Source organism: Falco peregrinus, chromosome 6 (assembly GCF_023634155.1).
Source record: "Falco peregrinus isolate bFalPer1 chromosome 6, bFalPer1.pri, whole genome shotgun sequence".
Taxonomy (NCBI): Eukaryota; Metazoa; Chordata; class Aves; order Falconiformes; family Falconidae; genus Falco; species Falco peregrinus.
The window spans coordinates 27,276,713-27,298,166 of NC_073726.1; the positions used below are offsets into that span (position 1 = coordinate 27,276,713).

The 21,454-nt window shown below is 40.2% G+C and overlaps 1 protein-coding gene across 13 annotated transcripts in view; it reads right to left on the reverse strand.

Moving 5' to 3' along the window:
- The window catches only part of CELF2 (CUGBP Elav-like family member 2), a 375,972-nt gene that overhangs the window by 21,860 nt on the left and 332,658 nt on the right, over window positions 1–21,454 (reverse strand). For all 13 annotated transcript variants that reach the window (XM_055807125.1, XM_055807124.1, XM_055807129.1 and 10 more), the window contains one exon: window positions 18,018–18,152. In XM_055807125.1, coding sequence (XP_055663100.1) covers window positions 18,018–18,152 — 135 coding nt within the window. The remainder of the gene's footprint in view (window positions 1–18,017; window positions 18,153–21,454) is intronic.

Genomic DNA, 21,454 nt, shown 5'->3' on the forward strand with positions numbered 1-21,454 from the left:
ATTCCATCCATTTTCTTTTTCAGATGGTTATTACCTTTTTCTCTTGAGGAGAAACATATATTTAAGAAATGAGAGAAATGGGAGCTAGGAAACTGCCCGAAAATTACATTAAAGCTGGGGCAATAACTCCTGTGAAGGAGAGCCATACACTTATGGATTGTCAACACATCTGTTGGAGAAGGCTGAAAATTAAATTCTTCCCTCTTGCACAGCCCACAGAGTGTGTTGTGGTGGCTCTTATCATAGGCTCGCTGCTCAAACATGCTGCAGGGATGGCCAGCATCAGGGGCCAACATCTCTTTTCTTCTTTTATGCATATCAGGTTTCTCTGTTCCAGCAGACAAACACAGAGCAGGTGCCTCAGTGGTTCTCCCATTTGAAGTTGCAATGCAGATTATCTAGTTTGCCTAAATAATGACTTGACATATAATCAATGTAAAATACTAGTTGGAGCCCTGAAGCACCTCAGAAATCTGTGTTTTGTTGTTGAGGTTATTTCTTCTGCTTAGCAGTGATCTGTCTCACAGATCCACTGGGACAATGCTTTTTCCTCTTTGGCTTATTATTTCTTTGAGGAAAAAGAAACTGAACAAATTGTGTGGTTTTCCATTATCTTATTGAACAAGGGGTGAACAGAAATGAAGGGAGCTTCTTTTGTTAGGTCACTTGTGAAGGACAGATCCAGCACCTAGCTGCGTGAGGTTTCCTGAGAGACTCCACACTAGTTACCTCCTTCCCTTTGCCTGAGACCTGCATGTGTGAAACCAAGGCAGTGATGAGCTAAAATGCTATCATAAAAGCACCATAAAAGGTCCCAGATATTAAGAGAGGAGAAAATTTGTCACAAAATGCTGGATAAAACCAACAGATTAATCAATGGTATTCCCTGTCGTGTCATGTCCGTCGTGCCCCCGCCCCCCCCCCCCCCCCCAAATTTAAAGGGAGATGAAACCAAAGTTAAAGTCCTACAAAGACACGCATGGAAGCTTAGGCCAGCTGAAAGTTTTTACCTCATGTGCTCCCAGAATATGTTGAAATCCATCGAAAGCCAAGGACTAGGCTTCTCCTGTCCTTTGCCCTTTTATAGTTCCTTTCAACTGAAAAATTGTAACATATATTGAACCAAAGGGGGAAAAAGAAAAATCACATGCCTTGTGGTAACAGTAGATGACTGCACTGCTTCAGGGGAACCTGTCTAACTCTCTTGTGTCAGCAAAGCTCTTGGGCTCCACAATGGCTCAGAGTAATGACAAAGGAAGTATAATTCACTGTTGGAATAGCGTTCTTCTATATTTATGTCTTTTAGTTGTCCAGATGACAACAATAGATTGGATACCTACAGAATTTATAAATTGGTTTTTACCAGGTTCCCCTGCCACCACATAAATTAAAAGAAAATATTTCACAAATCCTTCCGTCCTCCACACCAGAACGTTGCTGCTCTGAATCAAATCCCTTCATAGTGCTGCTGAATAAACAGCGGGCATCTGTCTCCAAGTACTTAGACAGCTCAATGTATGGAGCTGTAGTGCCACTAGGCACTGCCCCCTCTGTGCTACTGGTGCAGCACCAGTGAGGAAAATCCAAACACACAAAAAACCCGCAAACAGCTTGGGCTTCTGGTGTCACTCTGTATGGCACACCCTGCATCCACAACATTTGGTGAATTATTTTTCCCTTTATACTGGGAATTTTATCTTTGCCCCCTTAAAACCTGCATATGTCAGGACTCAATATGCTTCTGGAGCGGTACGAAGTGAGTTAGCTAATACTGAAGCTAGGGGGAGCGATTCAGAGACTGAAGCTCCAGCCTGATGAACGCTGGCTGAATATATAATAGTTGGTGAAGAACAGAGATGCTTTTTACCAGCTGCACTGATCATTCCTTCACAATGTTAAGCCCTGGATAAACATCAGAACAAGACAGATAAGATTTTGCCTACTCAAAGGAACTTTTTCCACTCTAACATCAGTCATTGGAATAAGCTGACAGCTTTCTCAAAGAGGCTGTTGCTCAACCAGAGACTATTGCCAGGAGTTAACAGGGTTGAATCCTTCGACTGTTGTTGCAAGAGTTCAGACAAGATGTTCATCATGTTCACCACTGACCTTAAAAATCTATTAATAAGTGAAAACAATGTCACAGCACTGGATAAAGCGGTCAGTTTAGACTTGTAAGAGTGAGGAGTTGTCCAGTAACCCTGGACATAGAAAAATCTGCTCTCTTTCCTGCAGGTAGACTGCATGCTGGTCACCTGTTGCCTTCTCCATCCAGGCCACATACAGAGACTTTACAGAACACTTCAGCATCTCCAACCATGAAAGGTGAGAAGGTTAAAAAAGTTTATTTTAGACACCTTACTGTTTCTTCGTCACAACTCCTCTATTCCCACCTTTCTGTGTCAGCCTCACAACCTTCCTCCTCTTTCTTCCAAACTTAACTCCACTTTAATAAAGATCCAGAAAACTTAAATACAAATAATATTACTGAGAAGCTGTGAAATGGAGAAGGGTATGGCTGCAGCCTTTCCCCTTCACATCCCCAAATCAATCCCACCCCCAGCCATTTATCTTACTGTGCTTCCTCCACTTAACTGATGACATATTTGCTATTAGCTGCATTATGAACAAAGAGACTTGGTCTTCAGTTAATATATTCTTTCACAGAGCTCTCTTTGATACAGAGAACACATTTTCAGTTGAGGTTGCTCTACACAGTGTAGGTATTTGTGTTTAACTACTAATGTTGCATTCATAGAGATCTTTAAGGCTGGAAGGAGCTGGCATTTTCAACTGTTCTCAACACATTTATTTCTGCCTGCAAAAGGTTATAGCACCTTTTAGGTCAGAGATTTTTTTTAACAGAAATCTAAAATAGCAGTGAGCCATTTCCCTTTTAATTTGAATAACATTTCAATACAATACCTAAAAGCTAGAAAAACAACCAGTATTAGCAGAGAAACTTCTGGCCATTTTTTTTGGCTAGCTTATGTCCACAGAGTTATGGTGATTTACATCATCTGGATTTACATCATATGGAAAACTAGATTCAGGATAACAGCATCTAGTGAAGGCGATGTATAAATCTTTCTTTGGCTTTGCTATGCACACTGTGGACAGGATTAATTTCCCCACCTTTGGCAGCCTCACTGTTAGTTTAAGCTAGTCTAGTCAAAACTGTTCTTTTGAACTGCCTGTGAGGTTAAGAGATCTCCAACTCTGGTACCCTACCTTTAACTTTCTATCTTTGGATGGGCTGAACTGCCCTCTGGAAGTGCTCCTCTTCCCCCTGATTCAGATGGTGACCTCAAAGTAGATGGAGAGAACAAATGCATTGTGGGATGGATCCTGCCCTTCCTGTTGTGTTAACAAGCTGGTGATCAAAAAGTGAGTGATTTGCTCCTGCGTGCAGAACTGATGCCAAAGCATGCAAACTCAGGAGACTGACTCACATCTCAGGCTGAGAGAATTGCCTGATGCCAGGCAATTTTGAGCTAATCTGTAGAGGCAGATTCTATTTTTCAAAGCGCACCCTGTCAGAGAAAGGAGCTAGACAACAGGCACTTACGCAGTCACAGCATAGGTCATGCAAAGTAAGATGGCCTTGCACAAAAGCATGCAGGGTGCTATCAACGCGTTTCCCAGTTCTGCCTCAAACTTCTTGTGCTGTCCTGGATAAAGCACTTGCTATGTTTTTTTGCTGCAGGACGGGGCTAAATCTGCTTTTTCCCAGCTGCTGGCTTGTCTCTTAAAGAGGAAAGCCATTTCTTGGAGGCACAGGCCCATTTTTGTCATGCCTATTTACTTCCCACACCTAAGATGAAGTGCCCTTGATTGGGCTTCTAGGGATGCTGAAGTCAGAAACCCACAGACCTACGCTCACCTCTAGTACAGCCTTGGGCAAATCCCAAACCTCTCATGTCTCAGGGCCAACTTATAAAATGAATCCTCTTCTCCAACAGAGGAGGTTAACTGGAGGGTCCAGGGGGGCTGCCTGAGCACTTGGTGATGAAACAAAGTGCTTGATAAACACTCCCTCTCACCACTGCTCTGAAGTAAAGAACCTATTCAAATCACACACGTATTGCTATGATTTAGCAAAGAGACAGTTTGTAGTGTGCAGTTGATCTCATCCTTTCCTTAATTTTTGGGGTAAATGTCTAAGTAATAAAGAATTCCAATGACTTCACAGCAAAGTCATATACCACAGGAAAAAAAAAAAAAGTCTCTTGGAAACTCCATAGTATATATGCTAACTTGTCACTATTTTATGCACTATTTTTATGGGTGGTGATATGCAGTGGGCTGTGAACTCTCCATTCCTCTTCACCTTGTCCTGCTCCCTTCCTCCTCTTCCAACACTGGCACACTGTGTTGTATGATACAAGTCTAGGACTAAGGTTTTAAGACTGAATATCAATGAGACATTCCAAAGATTTTAAGTTAAGTTTCTTTTTAGAGACATTATTTTGGTTTCAGGGCAAGACTGAACAAGAGGATGGGCAAAGAAAAGCAAGGGTAGTTTCAGCTCTTTGTCTGCATAGAGGGATGCTACAGACCTTCACCCACCACATCCATGTGAAGAGCTGCTAATATTTTTGGAGCAGAACCAGCTTTCTGGTGCTGCAGGACTTCAGGGCAGCTCTAAGTCCAGATTAACTACGCTGGGGGTTTCCACATAGAGATTCACAACAGTAAATGTCAGACCTGTTGGTGGCTTTCCTTTAAGCAGCTCTAGGTTACACCCCACAACTGCCTGTCTCAATGCACTGCACAACAGCATTTACTTTGAGGTCGGCTACCTGCTTATCACCACTCAGCTGTGAACTGTACTTTGTTCTTGTTCTACTTAATGGAGAGTTTAAATAACTCACGTGTTCAAAATACTTACTTTGCTCCCGTTAAGATGATATAGTAGTGCACCTGGGATCAATATTAACCACAAATTTATCTGTATGACTTTAAGTATGAGAAGTTGCAGAGAAAACATGCTCTCTTTTGAGAGAGACTCCAAACAAATCTGTATTGGTGGTTGTCTGAGTCCAGAATCCTCTTTCTTGTACTGAATTTGGGTGTACACCTGATTTTCTGCTGCCTTCCTGAGCTCACTGACTCCAGAGGCTGGATAAAAAAGATCTGACTTAAACTGCTCCTGACTAAATGGCTGCCATTCAGCATGAAATTTAACAAGGACAGATGCAAAGTCCTGCACCTGGGAAGGAATAATCCCTTTCAGTAACACAGGGTGGGGATAGATGGCCTGAGAAGAAGTTCTGCTGAAAATGACCTGGGGGGGTCCTGGTGGGAGGTGACCACGAGCCATCAGCACGCCCTGACAGCAAATAAAGCCAACAGCATCCCGGGCTGTTGGAATAGGGGGAGAGACAGGAGATGCAGGTGATGTTTCCTCATGTTTCCTCTTTGCTAAGTGCTTGTTAGATCACATCTAAATGCTACATCTAGATTTGGGGTCCTCATTGCAAGGAAAACGTTGATCAGCTGGAGGGAGTTCAGTCGAAAGCCAGCAGGATGGTCAGGGGCTCAAGGACTCAACCTGTACCAAGCTGGAGAACATATGGCTTCAGATAGACCCAAAACAGCCTCCCAGTACTCAGGAGGACATCATCATGTAAGTAGAGCTGTAGTGCATGGTGGGAGGACAAGAGGTAAATTGAAACAAGAGAAGTTCAGTCCAGATAGAAGTAAAAAACCATTTGTACCGTGAGAATTGTCAAGCACTGGAACAGATTAACAGATTGTCCGCTCCGTGTCCTTGGAGGTTTTCAAGACTTGACTGGATCAAGCCCTGAGCAACCTGATCTCATCTCACACCTGTACCTGCTTTGAGCAGGGGGCTGGACTACAGACTTCCTGAGGGACCTTCCAACCTCGATTATTCTATGAACCTACGCAAAGTAAAACGGCGTAGAAGAAAAATATAAAAGTCAGGTAACACTGAGGCAGAATGGAAGCAAACTGAAGAATGAAGATGTGTTGGCAGAAAACTGAACAGATCTGGCTTCTGCTCTTGGGTCTGTTCACAGTAATAGAGGTTGACACCAAATATGCCACTTAACTTTTGGCTGTACTTCTGATTCTAGGCTGCCACAACTACTTTGTGTAGGCTGGATTTCCAGGGCTAGATCTACACCTAACAAAAGGAGGTCCTGACCTTAGATGATTGCTTGAGCTTTTAGATTCTTCTTAGTTTCCTTTAGATTTAACAATGTGCGACAGAAAATATAAAAACAATAGAACTGAAAGAAAGGATATAAAGAAATTATGCAAAGAGTTTAAATGCAGTAAGAGAAGAAAATCAAAGTTATTTTAATACTTCTAACATCTCCCCAGTCAGTGACACAAAAAAAAAAAAATAATTATAAGAGTCGGGCACAAAAGGAAAAGAAATATTAAGCCCAAAGTAGAAATCTCTGATTTTAGCAAGTTGAATTTTAAATCTTCATTTAGTACCCAAAATCTGTTGGGTAAACAGAATATTCCTTTGTCCCTTTCTTAGTACAAGGGAGATAATAAAGCTAAGAGATAACATTGGGTTAAAGGATGATCAGATTAAGGCTGCGTTCTCTGTTTTCCTTCTAATCTTTAGTTGCAAAACCCAATGATGTTTGGCACAATGTCTTGCAAACCCTATCTAAACAAGACAAATACCTGCTGGCCTGAGTGAAAGACTAAAGATATTGGGTAAAGTTTAGTTGTGTTGGACAAAGTCTAGCTGTGTTGGACAAAGTCTACGCAAAGCTTCCAACTTTGGTCTGATTTAAAACATCTTATTTTGGTTGTGGTACTCTCTTAAAAAAAGAATGGCACCCAACTGTAGGAGGTTCTCATGTAGTGGGGAACCCGCACCATCGATCTGGTGCTATGTGGGATTCTGGCCAGATCTGAGCTTCCATGTTTAAGGTCAATTGATGAAGGTGCATTCTCTTCATGTAGAACTAACAACAACTGGTTGTTTTAAAGAGATGAAGGCTCAAAACCTTGTCCTAAACACGCAAATGAAATTTTTCTTATGGAAATGAGCAGTGATTCAAGTATAGTAATGATGGAGCTTATGAAATGAGTTTTATAAACATGGGCATGGGGGAGAAGTGGGTAAGTCAGTTGTACCGCCCATGTGACATTGCTCTCAGGGATTTGCAGTTGTGTTCCTGTCTGAAATGAGCACACACTACGGACTCTGACTGCATAAGGAACATTTTAAAGGGAAAGAGTAATTAAGCAATGACAGAAGCATCATCATTATTAGATAATCACAACCCAGGGGCATTAACAAACGTTGACTGTCTCTAATCCCATGAGGTCTAATTATTCTGTGATAATAACCACACCTCCAAGTTTTAATTTATTCTTGTGGAGAATCTGGGGGGGGGGAGGTGGGAAAAAGGGGGGCATTTTAATAGTTTTGCTGGAAGAAGATGCAGTTGGCCTTTCAAAAGGGCTCATCAGTATTCTAATCTAACTAGCATGTGTGATTGGCATTAAATTGTCTGCCCTTTACGATGATCTTCAGCCAATCCAAGTATTCACCCTTGCACAAACCGGTGGTCTCCCTGTCGCTAACATAGCACCAGCACGCACTGGTTCTGTTTCTCAGGGCAATTTTTTGGCAAAGGAGAGGTGGATTTTCCTGGTCTGAGGTGGTTAATTCTTCATAAGGTCCTCTGACAAGCACCTTGCCATTAGTGTGGAAAAAGAAGTAAAAACTTGCTCATTTTCTGGTATCTGGGAAGTGCTGTCTGATATGTCAAAAAAGGAAGATTCTAGTAAGTTTAAATGCTCTGCTTATGCTTGGATAGAATAAAATAGAAGTGACAGATGCACTCTAGGGAAAGAGCACCAGCAAAGCAAGAGAGCAAGAAAGTCAGGGGGAAACAAGAATGACAATATAGAAAGACATACACTAATATCACAGCTTTTCTCAAATAAGTCAGTGTCCTTCTACTTCTTCATTACCCACCGGTGAAAAATTCTTTTGAAAGATTGCCTGTACTTTCTCAGGGTACAGAAAAAAAAAAAAAAGCACCAGGAAGTAAAGGAGGAAAGGAGAGCAGCATCCACTCAGCATCTGGTTGCTTCTGTGTGTCTGTGTGCATGCACGTGCGAATGAGATTAAGCAAGACAAAGGAGGAGAGGGAGAAAAGGAGAGGAGTCTTTCCCCATGGTGACACTTTTGGCTGAAGCTGACTTTCTGTAAACAGCTTTATATTTTACAAAGTCCTTCGAGTACATTCACTTATCCAAGGGAAAAAAAAACCCAAACAAAACCAACAGAGAGAGGTGATCGAATTCATTCAAATTCTTTGCAAATTCAGAAGAAGCCACGGTCTTTAAGAACTGGAGACTAACTTTCAACTCATAAATCCATACTCTTCAGTTCTGCATGTGTCTTTAGGAGCTAAGGAAGCTCAGTGAGCTTGGGACAAGTGAAAATCAGGTCACTTATCTTAACCACTTAGATCATTTATATTAATGCCTAACTTGACATTTCTGATTGTCTCGAAATGACAGTGTCTATGTCAAGGACATTCCACAGTAGTGCAAGGAAGGAGGAGAAAACAGAGCATACAAAGGTACTACAAGTATGGCAGACAAACCTATCAGCTAGTTATTTTTGTACTTTTCCAGTCTTCTGTTCTGTAAGTTTCCTCTAATCCTGTCCATCTAACAGAAGGTATTTTAAGAAACAATTTATTTTTTTGACTTTTTGTCAAAAAAGTTTATTGACTGGGCATATCATTGCGAATCTAGGCAATTGTGTTTAAGGTAACATTTTCCTGTGAGATTATGAAGAAGGACAGAGAGAGTGAAAAGCAAGTTAATATTCTGGGCCAATTCCACACCGATGCTTCTGTTTTGTTGACTTGTATCGCTCAGTGAAGACCATCCACCTCTAGTGTAAACTACAAGGGCTATATCCCATTTCAGCACCATGCCTGCAACATACCCGGCATTCTCCTCAGCAGACCACAATGATAAATCACTTTTGGGTTGGGTGGGAAGCACTTTCAAGAGAGGCTAGGGAAGAGAATACTAAAGCACAGTGGACTGGCTTGGGTTAAACTTCACAGCTGACCATTAGATATTTCCAACTGTAACTCAAAGTGAAATGAAACCAAATTGAAACCCCACAATATGAAGAAAACAAAGAATAATTACTGAGCATTTATGGCTGTTTTACACAGTGGGGCCACGGGCTGTGGCCTGTGTTTATTGAAGCACCACTGAGTTCATATCAAAACCACAGTATTATCATTTCTACAGGGAACTTCCAGCTGTGCTCTCATGTTTATTACTGCTATCTCACACCATTTGGAGCGAGCTTTTGTCCTGGGACTCACGCTCTGATGACGAAATGACCTCCATGTGGAGCCACTTCAGCATACAACCACTCCTAAATCACTTTCCAAAGAATTTCTGATCTAGAATCAATAAGGCTCTGCTTGATGCTTGAGGCCAGGATCTCCTGCCTGGACTACAGGTTCCTTCACACTGTGCACAGCGCCCCGCCCCCCCCCCCCCCCCCCCCCCCCCCCCCCCAAAAAAAAATAAATCTATGACATACTTTCACTACGAAGCAATAACAAACAACAAGCAATAGCACCTCTCCATAAAAAAAAGTGTCAGAAGAGTCCAAGCCTATAGTTCAGGGTAAGCAATGTTTTCGTCGCAAGGGTGCTAATCACATGCATATTTGGCAATTAGAATTCTAGTACATGGGAGAGGATGGCCTGATTCATCTTAATTTTCACCTCTCTAATACATCTGTCTTAAGATCAGGTGAATAGTCCTTAGGAGGTATTTGTCTTTCCATTGCAGCAAGATATGCATGAAAGATTTATTTACTTCAGACACTTAAAGAGTCCCATCCATGGTATTTTAGAACAGAGATGAGGTAAACTATATGTTGCAAATTTGAGTCTGTAGGTAAGGGAGTTAGGACTCCAGAAAGTACATGAATAATAATTTCCATGGAAGAAGGGATTTTTAGTGGGGTGTGCAAGCACAAACTCATTGTAACAGCACACTATGAAATATAGTAATTCACCTCTGTAAGTCACAGAACTCAGGGATTATCTTGTCTCATGTAAAATTACTCAACCAGGTCCTTTGCAAATCATTTGTAAAGTCATATGTAGTTCTATGTGGCAGTGGTTCTTTTCATTTATATAGCATATGTTTGTTCTGTGAACAGCAAAGGCAGCTAAGGGTTTACTTTATTTGGTTTTAAACCCATGCAGTTGTTGTGAGATATTTTCAGCTGGCCAATGCGTAAAATAAATCAGAGGCTCCCTATTCAAACAACTAGCTCTTTTCAGGTAATGCTGAAACCATTAGGTTAAAGACATTAATGAACTCTTAATTCCCATTACGTTCCACAATTTACCCTTTCTTAGGAAAACAGACCATGAGTATCCGAGAATACGTGCACAAGTCAGTAGGGTGGAAGGAGCAGTGCTGGCAGTAGTAAACCTTAAATAGTTGAAAGCTCCTTCAAATGCATGAGTTCTGCTAAGATTTACATTATCTCCTGAATATTATGAACTCCAGCATTTTCTGGGCTTGGAACTTCTTGTAAGATATATAGCATATAAGCTTACATATCTGGGTGTAACCAAACTGATAGTATCATATCTCTGTAGTAAAAAACCCTGAAAGAACTTGAAATAGTGCTTCCAACAGAAACAAAAATAGCCTTTTTACTGGGAGTCTTGTGGCTTGAAATAGCAATTAAGAGTGGGGTAGAGAGACACATACAAAATACAATGTATTATAAAGCATTATTTGTGTACTGCAAGCAAAGTAAATCCTGAAATGTGCTAAGGCAATGGATTTAATATTTTAGGAAGATGATAATGTACTAATGTTTAAAAAAAACCCATGTCTCCTGTTGAATTAGATCCTACTAATCCACGGTTTAGCACTGTACGTTGTTTCCTAAAAAAACCCCAAAGAATTAACCAGTGTAATGCTTCACTGAGAAACATGCATTGTCCTTCAGCGTACAACTTTGGTACTGATGCAATCCTGAGGAAACAGTCAGAGATTCCTGTGCCAAAAATTCATAAATTGATCATGATGATTCTAGAAAAAATGGCAAGGAGCTTTTTTAAAATGTCTGTTTCTGAAGCTGTCAGGCAGCCTCACACTTCTTCACAGACAGGTTCTGCCCACTCTGTGCCCAGCTGTTCAGCAACTAAACTTCCCTAAGATCCTTCGGGCTGGACTGATACACCTGTTAAGAAACCATTTTGCTAGGGGAATATGCAAAGATCTGTTACATTTTAGGGACAAATAAGCAAACAGTTCATTCCACTTAACTGATGGCCTGCCTACTGCCATCGGCATCCTTCAGGTTATCACTGGCTCATTTTTCCAAATGAGTAGACCAGGGAGAGACAGTGCTGTTCTAGGGAGGCTACATGGGAATTCATCACCCTTCACCTCTCCTTTAACTATACTGGGACTCTGGGAGTTTTTTAGCCACAATTCCTACTCATTTTCTCCCTCAGGCATTTAAGACATTTTGAAGTGTTATTAAAAATACAAATATAGGTCAAAAAATGCATGCCCAGTTTCCTATTTTTGGCTCCAACTTGTGTTTCGATGCCTGCTTAAGGGTGACCTAATTATCAGATGGGCTTAGTACCAATATATCTCTCCAAGAAGCAGCATAATCTCGGGGCACTACGAGCAGTCAAAATCAATTCACTTAAGAATCTAACTGCAGCCTCAGAAACGTAACGCTCTGTGGGTAAGCCCTGCTGACACACAGCGGTCCAGAAATACACCTCTCCCACCACAACCCCCCCTGAACTATGCTGTCGAGTGACAGGCACTGGGCAGTGGGCATGCTGAGGCAAGGTTTTCTTCCGTGGCTTCCTTGCAGACATATACTTTTAAAAAACCAGTGCTGAGATCAGGGGTGAGGCACTGGGCTGCTCTGTGCTCTGAGCACAAAGACAATACTGTTAATACTATAACTAGATTTGAATATAAAATGGAAAATCATACATTTGTCTTGTTTAAGCATCCATCCAGGGTATGTGTACTGTATGCATACTGTATTTATAAATGTTTATTTAAGGTATGTGTTGTATTTGTCAACTGTATCTTTATCCTAAAAATAACAAACATTATACTAGGGAAGTTTTTTATGTACTGCAAAATGAATACAGCTTATTTTAAATTATTTTATGATAATGGTACCTTATTTTAAATGAATTTATAGTAATGGAATCTGCATTAATTCCACATGAAATGGTACAAAAATAATCAATTTGTACTACAGTATGAAGAGTGCCAGTCTGCATTTTAAACCAATCCTTTCCAACATGAAACACCTACCTCAGTTCATTCTTTGGCAAACTGTCAGACCTTCCTACACACCTACCGGTAAGGTTATTTTTGGTTCATCCTGGAAGCAAATCACAGCTATCTCAGTGGGTGTACTGGCCTCTAACAAAATGTCACGGTGGCAGGCTTGCACCGCTGATTGGAGAAAAACGTATTGTACTGAAGCGAACAAAAAGAGAATCTTCTAAGAATGATTATTTGAACATTCTTCACTGCTTCTCAGCTGAAGCATCTTGTATATTCTATAAAAACTCTAACATTTCAACAACTGTGTTCACAACATGAACACCTTCAACTATCAAAGACAATCTTCATACTATATTGGGGATTAGAGAAAATAATGAACCATGGAGGCTAACTATAAGTTATAATTTTCTTTTAGCAGGGAGAAAGGATGAATTAATTCTTACAGGACAGGCACTGTAATCAGCTGGTTTTTTTCTCTTTTTCAGTTTATTCTAAACCTCACAGACTTCTTTTTTTGGGGGGCTGTTATTCTTCAATGTCAGCATCTGTCTGCAAACGCATATTTTTAGACTTTTGTGCTTAGGAGAGCTTTTTTTTTTTTTTTTTCTCCCCAGCATAAGAGTTAATGGCTGAATTCTGATAAAATATGGCAAAAGTTGGGCTGGATTTTAAGAGGTCATTAAAGAAAAAAAAGTTTTACTTTCTACACTGATGGTATTTTTTTGCAGAAAGACTTCCTCTTAGGTTTACACAGCAGATAAACCTGAAGAGCTTTTTTACTGAAGCATGAATAGCTAGTTCAGCTGTGTTAATAACTAATAGTTTAGAGAATCAAATAATCATGAAAATGTCACAGAAAATCAAGGCTCCTAAGCCTGAAACTGAATTAGCTTTTGGTTTAGCAATTCTATCCCCGCACCGCTCAGAAGTTATATTGTGTATGTTTACGCAGATAAATTTGGATGTATAATTAGATGTTTCGTCTCTTCATTTGCACACAGAAGGGCTTTCCTACTGGCTACTGAAAAAACATTCATGCGTGAATTTTAAGAGAACTGAAATGAGCTCACAGAGGCTACGGAATAGCCATCCTTGGGAGACATTCAAACCTTCAGTGCACATGACTTTCACCAACCTGCTCTGAGTGGTCCTGCTGCGAACAGGATCCTGGAGTAAAACCTTGAGAAGTGTCTACAAACCTACGTGATCCTGTGACTCTAACATTATGGTACTAAACAATAAAAATACGTCCAGTGATGGAGAAAGGGAAGATAACAAAGTAAGCTGGTGTCTGAAAGCCAGCTTGCATACTCTTGTGAGTACAAAATGTTTTTCTGCTGATGCTTAACATCACTTTGCAAAAAGATCAGGAGCTTCATAGCTCCTGATATCAGGAAATGTTTTACCTTACTGATGTTGTATCACCCAGGACAGTCAGAATACACATTATTATCCTTGGGAAAATTAGGGTAGGCCAACTGAGGCAAATTAAATGTCAGACAGTGTTAGAGACAGGTAGTCTGATCCTGAGCTTGTATGTCCCTCCTTCACAACCACCTCCAGGCCTTCCCACCACCCAATGATTTAACCATAAATCTTTGCAGGGTCTGGACCAGCAGCCTCCCTGCGAGCTATTCGCTAGTCAATCCATTTGCAGGACATAGCAAGGTCAGCCTCTGGAGGAGAGGACAAGGCTCCTCACACCCAGCTGACATTCATCCTGCCTATGTTGAGAAATTTAGAGCATTGATACCTACACCTGAGATAGTCCCTCCAAAATCCCTTCCCAGTTAAGGGGAAATGTAAACTTCCAGGGCCCAACCAAAAGGGAGTTGAGACCAACTGGCTCAGACAACCTGGTGTTAGGCAAAAGCCACCCTAGCCCACATCCCTGTGTTATGAAATACTACAGGTACCGGCCCTTAAAACAGTAAACTATTCTAAGGAAGTGAAATGAAAAGAAAGCGAAGAATTAATTAACTAAATAGAGGTGATTAAAGTAAATAAAGGAAACAATTATCATATCAAAATAAAAGACAAGAAAGATGATTAAATGAGTCTTCAAAAGACCCCTGAGAAACTCATGAAAGACGTAATATGCATTTACCTGGTTTTTACTCTTTCATGATTTCATTTTCATTTTTATTCACTACCATCTGATAATTGCAAGAAACAGTTACTTTAACCATGGGCAATTTAAACCATTTTAATTTTTTTTCCAGGGCCAAGAGACAAAAGAACCTATTTATTGCCTGAGGGGATTTCCACTAAAATGAAAGCTTAATCTTTCATGTTTTTTTTAAGCAAAGGCTTTTAAAAAATCATTTCTAACAATGCTGTAGGGAGATACTTCCATGGGTATGCAAAATTGAAATTATAAATTTACAATTATAAAAAAATTAATAGTTTGGGGGATTGCATTGTCTCTGTTCTTTCTGAATGAATACTGTTTCAAGCTTAAGAGGAAGTATTTAGCACATGGAGGAGAATGAGTGTCCTTAGTCTCTTTTGCGGTCAAAGCTATTTAGTAAGAATGTATGAGAGAACGATCATTGGCGTTTAATTTGTTTGGAAATATGTGACTGTATGAACCTTGAAGGAGTTTCACATAGATTGAACAGTCACTACTAGACAGTGAATATTTTTCTTTTATTTTTAAATGTACTGCAATTAGAAGCCAGCAGCAAAACTTGACATCCTCAAATATCAGATACTCTGTTGCTTCCTCACTTTCTGGGCTGTTTTTCTGTGTTGCCGATGCATCCAGAGTCGGCCTGACCACCATCCCCCTCCATCATACTTTGATGCACTGAAGGCTGCTAAATCTTAACTATGTACAATTAAGCTGCAACGTTAATTCTAACTCAACTAACCACCTTTGGGGGCTCTACTAACATATGTCTACAAAGGACAGAACAAGAACTCTTGGTCTAAAGATTGATTCAGAAACATATGGCTATATATAGGTAGAAACATGGCCATGATGTATGCGGCTACCATGGTTTTAAGACATATTAAAAGTACATGCTTGAGCCCATCCCTCTTCCGTGCAGGATTTTGGCTTCAACAACATTAAGAAAAGGATTAAATTTAAGCATGTACCTTTGCGCTCTCCTAAATTTGGGGAAGTTTTCTGAACTGAGAAATATTAATTTAATGCATTATCTGGAGAGACACAAAGATTTCTTCCTGGGCTTAGTGCAAGCTTTGAAATCAGTCAAAATAATTTACACTTATGAAATACAACAAACTGAAGTGTTGCATTAAAAGAAAACTAGACCAAAAAAATACCCTCAAGGCCTCCAAATACCTACACATTGAAAGGAAGATTTAAATGTTTTCTGCCAACATATTTCAAGTTTTAATAGAAATACTTTGAGCTACTATGAAAAGCTTTATCAAACTAAATTCATTTTTCATAGAGCAGAGAAGAATCATTGAAGATACTATTCAGGTTTACAAAATATTTAATAGTGTGGAGAATGTGGAACCAGATAAGAAAGGTTAAACTGAAGGACATTTTAACAAGGCTTGATTTTAGGTTGGTTGTGCAACATAAATAGGTCAGTGGATCTTTTGGATATAGACTTCAATGCACCAAGCTGTCTAGTATTAGAAACTCCTGTGTACAGCTACTATCTATAAGACTTTCAAAAGCAGTTGTCATCCTGAATACACTATTTCAAAGGCTAAATGTCCAGATTTTCTTGAAAATAACACGTCTTCAATGTGTTAGCCAAAATCATTAATCTCTTTGGAAAACCCTTGGTATCTGCTTTACAATACCACTCTGAGCAACACTAAGCTCTTGTTATCCCAAAGAAGTCTGCCCAGCCCAGCTGAACCACGTGCTTCTGCAGGCTTGGACACGAGATAAAACTGCCTTCCAGGTACCCAAGGAACCTTGAGACCAGGTTAAAAGAAGGAACAGCAAGTCAGCCAGGCTGGAGAAGAGAATTGTGTTGGAGGGGGAGAGAGGAAAATGTGGACCTTAAGGATGAATCTGAGTCCTGTGCTAACGTGGCAAGCCAAAGAGCATGACAGAAACATGCTGTTGCCTGAGGTTCTGGTGCCATTTTGCTGCAGAGCAGCAATGATAAGGAAAGTTCATTTCCAGACACTCTGCACCACAGCACAGTATGCCGAGTTGCCCTGAGAAGTCTTGGCAGTATGGCTCAAGAAATACTGAGTGTGCTTTGGGAGGACAGGCTACTCAGACATTCAACAGCTAAACTGCAGAGATATTACAGAGCATGCATGAAATGCAACATTTCCCCTTCTATAAATGGGTGACCTTTAGGCAGGAATAATGCAGAAACACTGACACTGAGACTAGCCTTCTGCAAAGTGTTAAGCCCCAGCTCCAAGACAGAGAGAAGAGATTACTCAGCTTTCAAAAACATGTATCAGCAAACCAAATTTATTTTCACCCAACCTGCTTTTTTCAAAGACACTGCAAATGAATGTTACTTTTACTTTGAGATGAAGCACACAGCAGAAACAGGAAAATTCTGCATGAACTTAGTATTAGCCAAGCTGTCTTCCATTTAACCTCTCCCCCAAGCAAACAATAAAACTGTAATATAACAGGAAGCACTGGCCGGCTTTAACACCCAGCACCACGCTCAGTCCCAGTTCTGTTTTGCAGGGAAGACTTCCCTACTGATCAGCTCAAACCGTCTGCCATGAATTACTTTTTCATGGGGAATAAATGCACACTTAAACAAGATTAAACACAAATGTTCTTTAGTGGTATCTAAAATAATATGAATGTTTTTTAGAACAGCAATAAACATACTTCATGATGCAAATAATTACACCCTGCAGCCTTTATGTAAAGATAAGCGGCTGGATTCTTCACTCAGCTACATCACTGTAAATCCAGAGTAACTACACTGAATCAGCATCTCTCTCTGTGGATTCTGGAGATGCTGAAGTGTAACTGAACTCTGGATTTGCCCTGAGTTCTCTCTAGGGTTTTGCAGACATTGAACCTACATGGCTGAAAGTCTACATGTTGGTCATGGAGGCACCACCGCCTCTGGTCCTGTCCCTTACTTCCCAATAAATGTCTTCTGCTTAGCGTAACGAAGTCAGAATCTGGCTGTGTATTCCTTGTGCCTCTGATATCATAACATGAGAACTGTATTCTCAGTTAGGGCCAGAAGAAAGCTCAACTGAGGCTACAGCAAGAAAGAAGAGGAGAAAAAAAGAGAAGGACTACACAAAATTCATGATGGATGAAGGCAATACGTGCATGATGTACTGGGAATCAAAGATCAGTCTCTCAGGCATTAAAAGGAACCCCCTCAGATGATTATTCTATAGGATGGGAAGGATTTGCTCATGTTCTGAATTTTTTTCTGAAACATGAAATGTAGCTTAATTTCACCATGTAATTGTAGTTTTCATGTAGAGTTTTGGAAGTTGGGTCCATTAGGTTTTAATGGCCCATAAAATGAGTCTGGAAAGGTGAATATGCTCACATCGGACCACTTGAAAAATTAAGTTTTTTGCTTAAAAACAACAGCAAGAAAAATGTATTCAGCTATTAAAAGCATCTTCAGAATTTGTATGGGCACAGAACTTGGACACTACATGCAATCACTGTTTTAACTATCACCTTCCAGTTTATTCTCATGTTTGTATTCCAAAAGCCAGCACTCTGCTCTTACCGGGACTTGTGAGGGCTCCCAGAGCACCAGTCGTTGTGGAGAGAGGATTTGCATTGGTGGTGGTAGCTGAGGTTTGGGCGGCGGCTGCTGCGGCTGCTAAAGTTGCCAAATTCTGTAATTGTAAAGCGTTCATGCCTGTGCGAAGAAGCAATAGGGTCAATTAAAATATGTAATAATAATAATAGTAATAGTAATAATAGTAGTAATAATCATCACCATCAACTATTTTCAGTGGTCATGGGATGTACCCTGCCAAGAGATTCGATTCTTCTTTTCACTCCCAAGACATGTATAATCTGGGAACCACCTTTTATAATCCCTGAATAGCATCTCTCACCTCTCTACCTCAGAGTTGAGAGAATACAGCAAGCACACCAGCCTATAGTTCAGGAAGATTAAACCTGGTTTGTGCCTCTTCTATCAGGGAAGTGTAGAAACAGAAGTCATTCAAACTGTGTGAAGCCCAGACACAATACTATTTCCTGACACAACAGGGGGTGTAAAGAAGGTAACTAACATTTAATACACATTCAGGACAGGGTCATATAATTGGGATGAGTAAAATGTGTTTCCCGTGTCTCCTTTGTATCTACTAAGGCTACACTTGCAGTAGCCAGTAGTTGTGCTCATTTTCCTTTTGATGGTTCATTTCTAAAAATACATATCAACTGAGAACATCAAATTAGTATCAGTCTGATCACAGATCCATCACTGAGGGACCGACTGTCAGGCCATAAGCTCTGGACTGTGATATCAAGTCTGCTCAGTCATCTGTCACTTCATTATTTTAGAAGATGTAGGGAAGATATACCTGCATTTCAATGAAGACCTTCAAGAAATGGATGCATTTAAGTAGCAAAGGCTTTAATTCAGATGGCAAGTAAACAATAAATAGAATTTATGTGAAATGGAAAAAAAAAAAAAGATTAAGGAACAGCAAATGGCATTCACTTGACAAATCAGAGGAACAGGAGTTCGTCTCCCCAGAGACCTTAAAAAGTACCTACCTTTTACCTTGGCCTAGACAAAGTACTTGGGCGCTTACTCTAAGGTGAACTGCTTCAGTAAGAGACTAAAACACAGCGACAAGTTAGGTGTAGCATTAACCAGTCTGGATCTTTCTCAGGATCCTCTGAGTAAGATACAACTGTCCACAGGGATGATGTCCAGACTGGGTGTCTACATACGGACATGAGAGAGATTACCTGGATGGCTGTGAGAGATCATCCTTTTTTGGTTTGGAATCATGAGGGAGATCTGTGCATGCTGCTTGAGCCCTCAACAGAATTGACAAAGTGCGTAAACCCAAAGTACAATGAGTTTTATGATGTTCTTGTAGTCCTGATAATGTAAGTACACAGAGATTGTTAGGTGGTAGGAAGAGCAATGTATTTCTTAGATCAAGTGATAGAGCTGGGAAGACCACATGAGGTTTTGGGAGCACCCAAAGAAGAGCTTGAGTGCCTGGAAACTTGCTCAATTTTTTCTGAACGCTACTTTGTCTAACAAGATGTATTACTTCTCCCTGCATGCCTTGTTTCTCAAACGAGGGGAACTTAATAAGAACTTGGAGAAGATGGGGAAAAAAGAAGTTAAACATAATGCTTTGGAACTATTTTTGAGAAGAAAAAAAAATCAGTGAAGGAGAGGTATTTTCTAGGAATTGAGAACTCCTGTAACAATGGAGAATGATACTACTTTCAAATGCATTTATTGCAGACTTGGGTTGGTACAACCAGCAAGTCTCGTAAAGAGATATTCTTCCTGTCCCAGCATTAGGAACCGCGAGGTGAACCTTGTCATAAGCCATCTATTTTGGGAGTAACTCTCTAAATTGAAATACAGCATTTTCCAACAGGCAGGTAAGGTCGCAGGTCAGCACCGAGCTTGGCGCAGGTTCCAACTTTTGTGCCCCAGTAAATACCCAAAGTCAGCCCAGATGTTGGTGTTTTTGAAAACATGACACAATGACAATGTTAGGAGTAAGGTTTCAGTTGATCTAAGACCCACCACTTTGTAGCCTGAAATCTGCACTACACACATGGAAGAATTACATGACCAAAAAAGCTCTTTCAGGTTTCTTTTGGAGGCTAATGATGATCTTAAAAAAAATAAGGTTTTTCTCAAACCAACCTAAAGTATTTTGCAAAACTCCATAAAGCTACCCTAATCACAAGTCATTATTAACCTAGACAATTAGGTGTAACTACTAAATAAAGTGATTATGGGTCATCGTTGCAATTTGGACAGTCTTCTAAATCAGCTCTCACAAAATTTAAGTGCTTAAAATACAGATAACTCTGAAATGGCAAAATTGTACCTTAATTCCATGGACATTTTAGAAGTAATAAAAAATTAGATATTGGATACTCAAAAAAATAGACTAAAACACCTCAAAACATCTGAAATCTTGAGCAAAGTAATCTTCTAAAGCAGGAAATGTTAACTGTATATTTAAAAAACTTTTTATTTTTACTATCAGTCTAAAACTAGGTTTTGGAAGCAGCACCATATTAACAAATACATTTCTGAAACCAGAGATGGTAAGGAAGTTCCTAAGAGTTTTCAAATCCCATCTCTAGTTTAACTTGAGAACTTTTCAGTCAAAAAGTACAATTCAGATAGAACTTCAGATATGCAAACATTTTAATTTATTTTTTCAATTTCTCAATTGACCTACTTGCTTGCCTTGGGTGTAAATATATTTTCATTTAAAAAATCATCTTTTTTTGATAGGAAGATTCTGCAGATTATTTCAAACAAGATTTTAGGGATGGAGAAGACTTAAGCTGGAGTCCATCTTTTTGCAAACAGACAGCGGTTCTCAAAATGAGATATGGAATCCATTTTCATCCTGGATTGACGTCTGGTCCTCAAATATCATTTACTTTCCTCTTCCAGAACAAGTAGAAGTAATTCAGCAAAGAATGTCCATCTAGCATTGCTGGTTTTCACTGAGGCCATGTTCTGTAACAGAGATCTGGTTGCTCTCCACCATGGCATCATGGTTTTCTATCACCCACTGGTTAGCAGTTCATCAGAAACTTAGTCAGCTTGTATTTCTTCTGTGGGGAGGTTTCCACTTTGGACTTTTAAACAGCACACATGGCAGGATTAAATAAGAGCGGACAAACACAGAATGGTACTAGAGGAGACAATGCAAAATAGCTTCTCCTAGGTGAAACCCCACATGCTTCTGGAAAACGCATGGACTTTTCTCCAAACCTTAGTTTAGATGCAAATGGGTTTTGAAGCAATTTAATACTGCTTCTTCTATTGCACTTGATGTGCACGGCTTTGCCCGTGTGTGCAAGGCTGCAGGAGGCTACGGGCTGTGAAGCTGGAAGGCAGCATATGCACACGGCACAGCACTCAAGGAAAAGTACAGCAGGTCAACAGGCAGTGGAACAGACAACTGCTCATTTTGGGCTCACCAA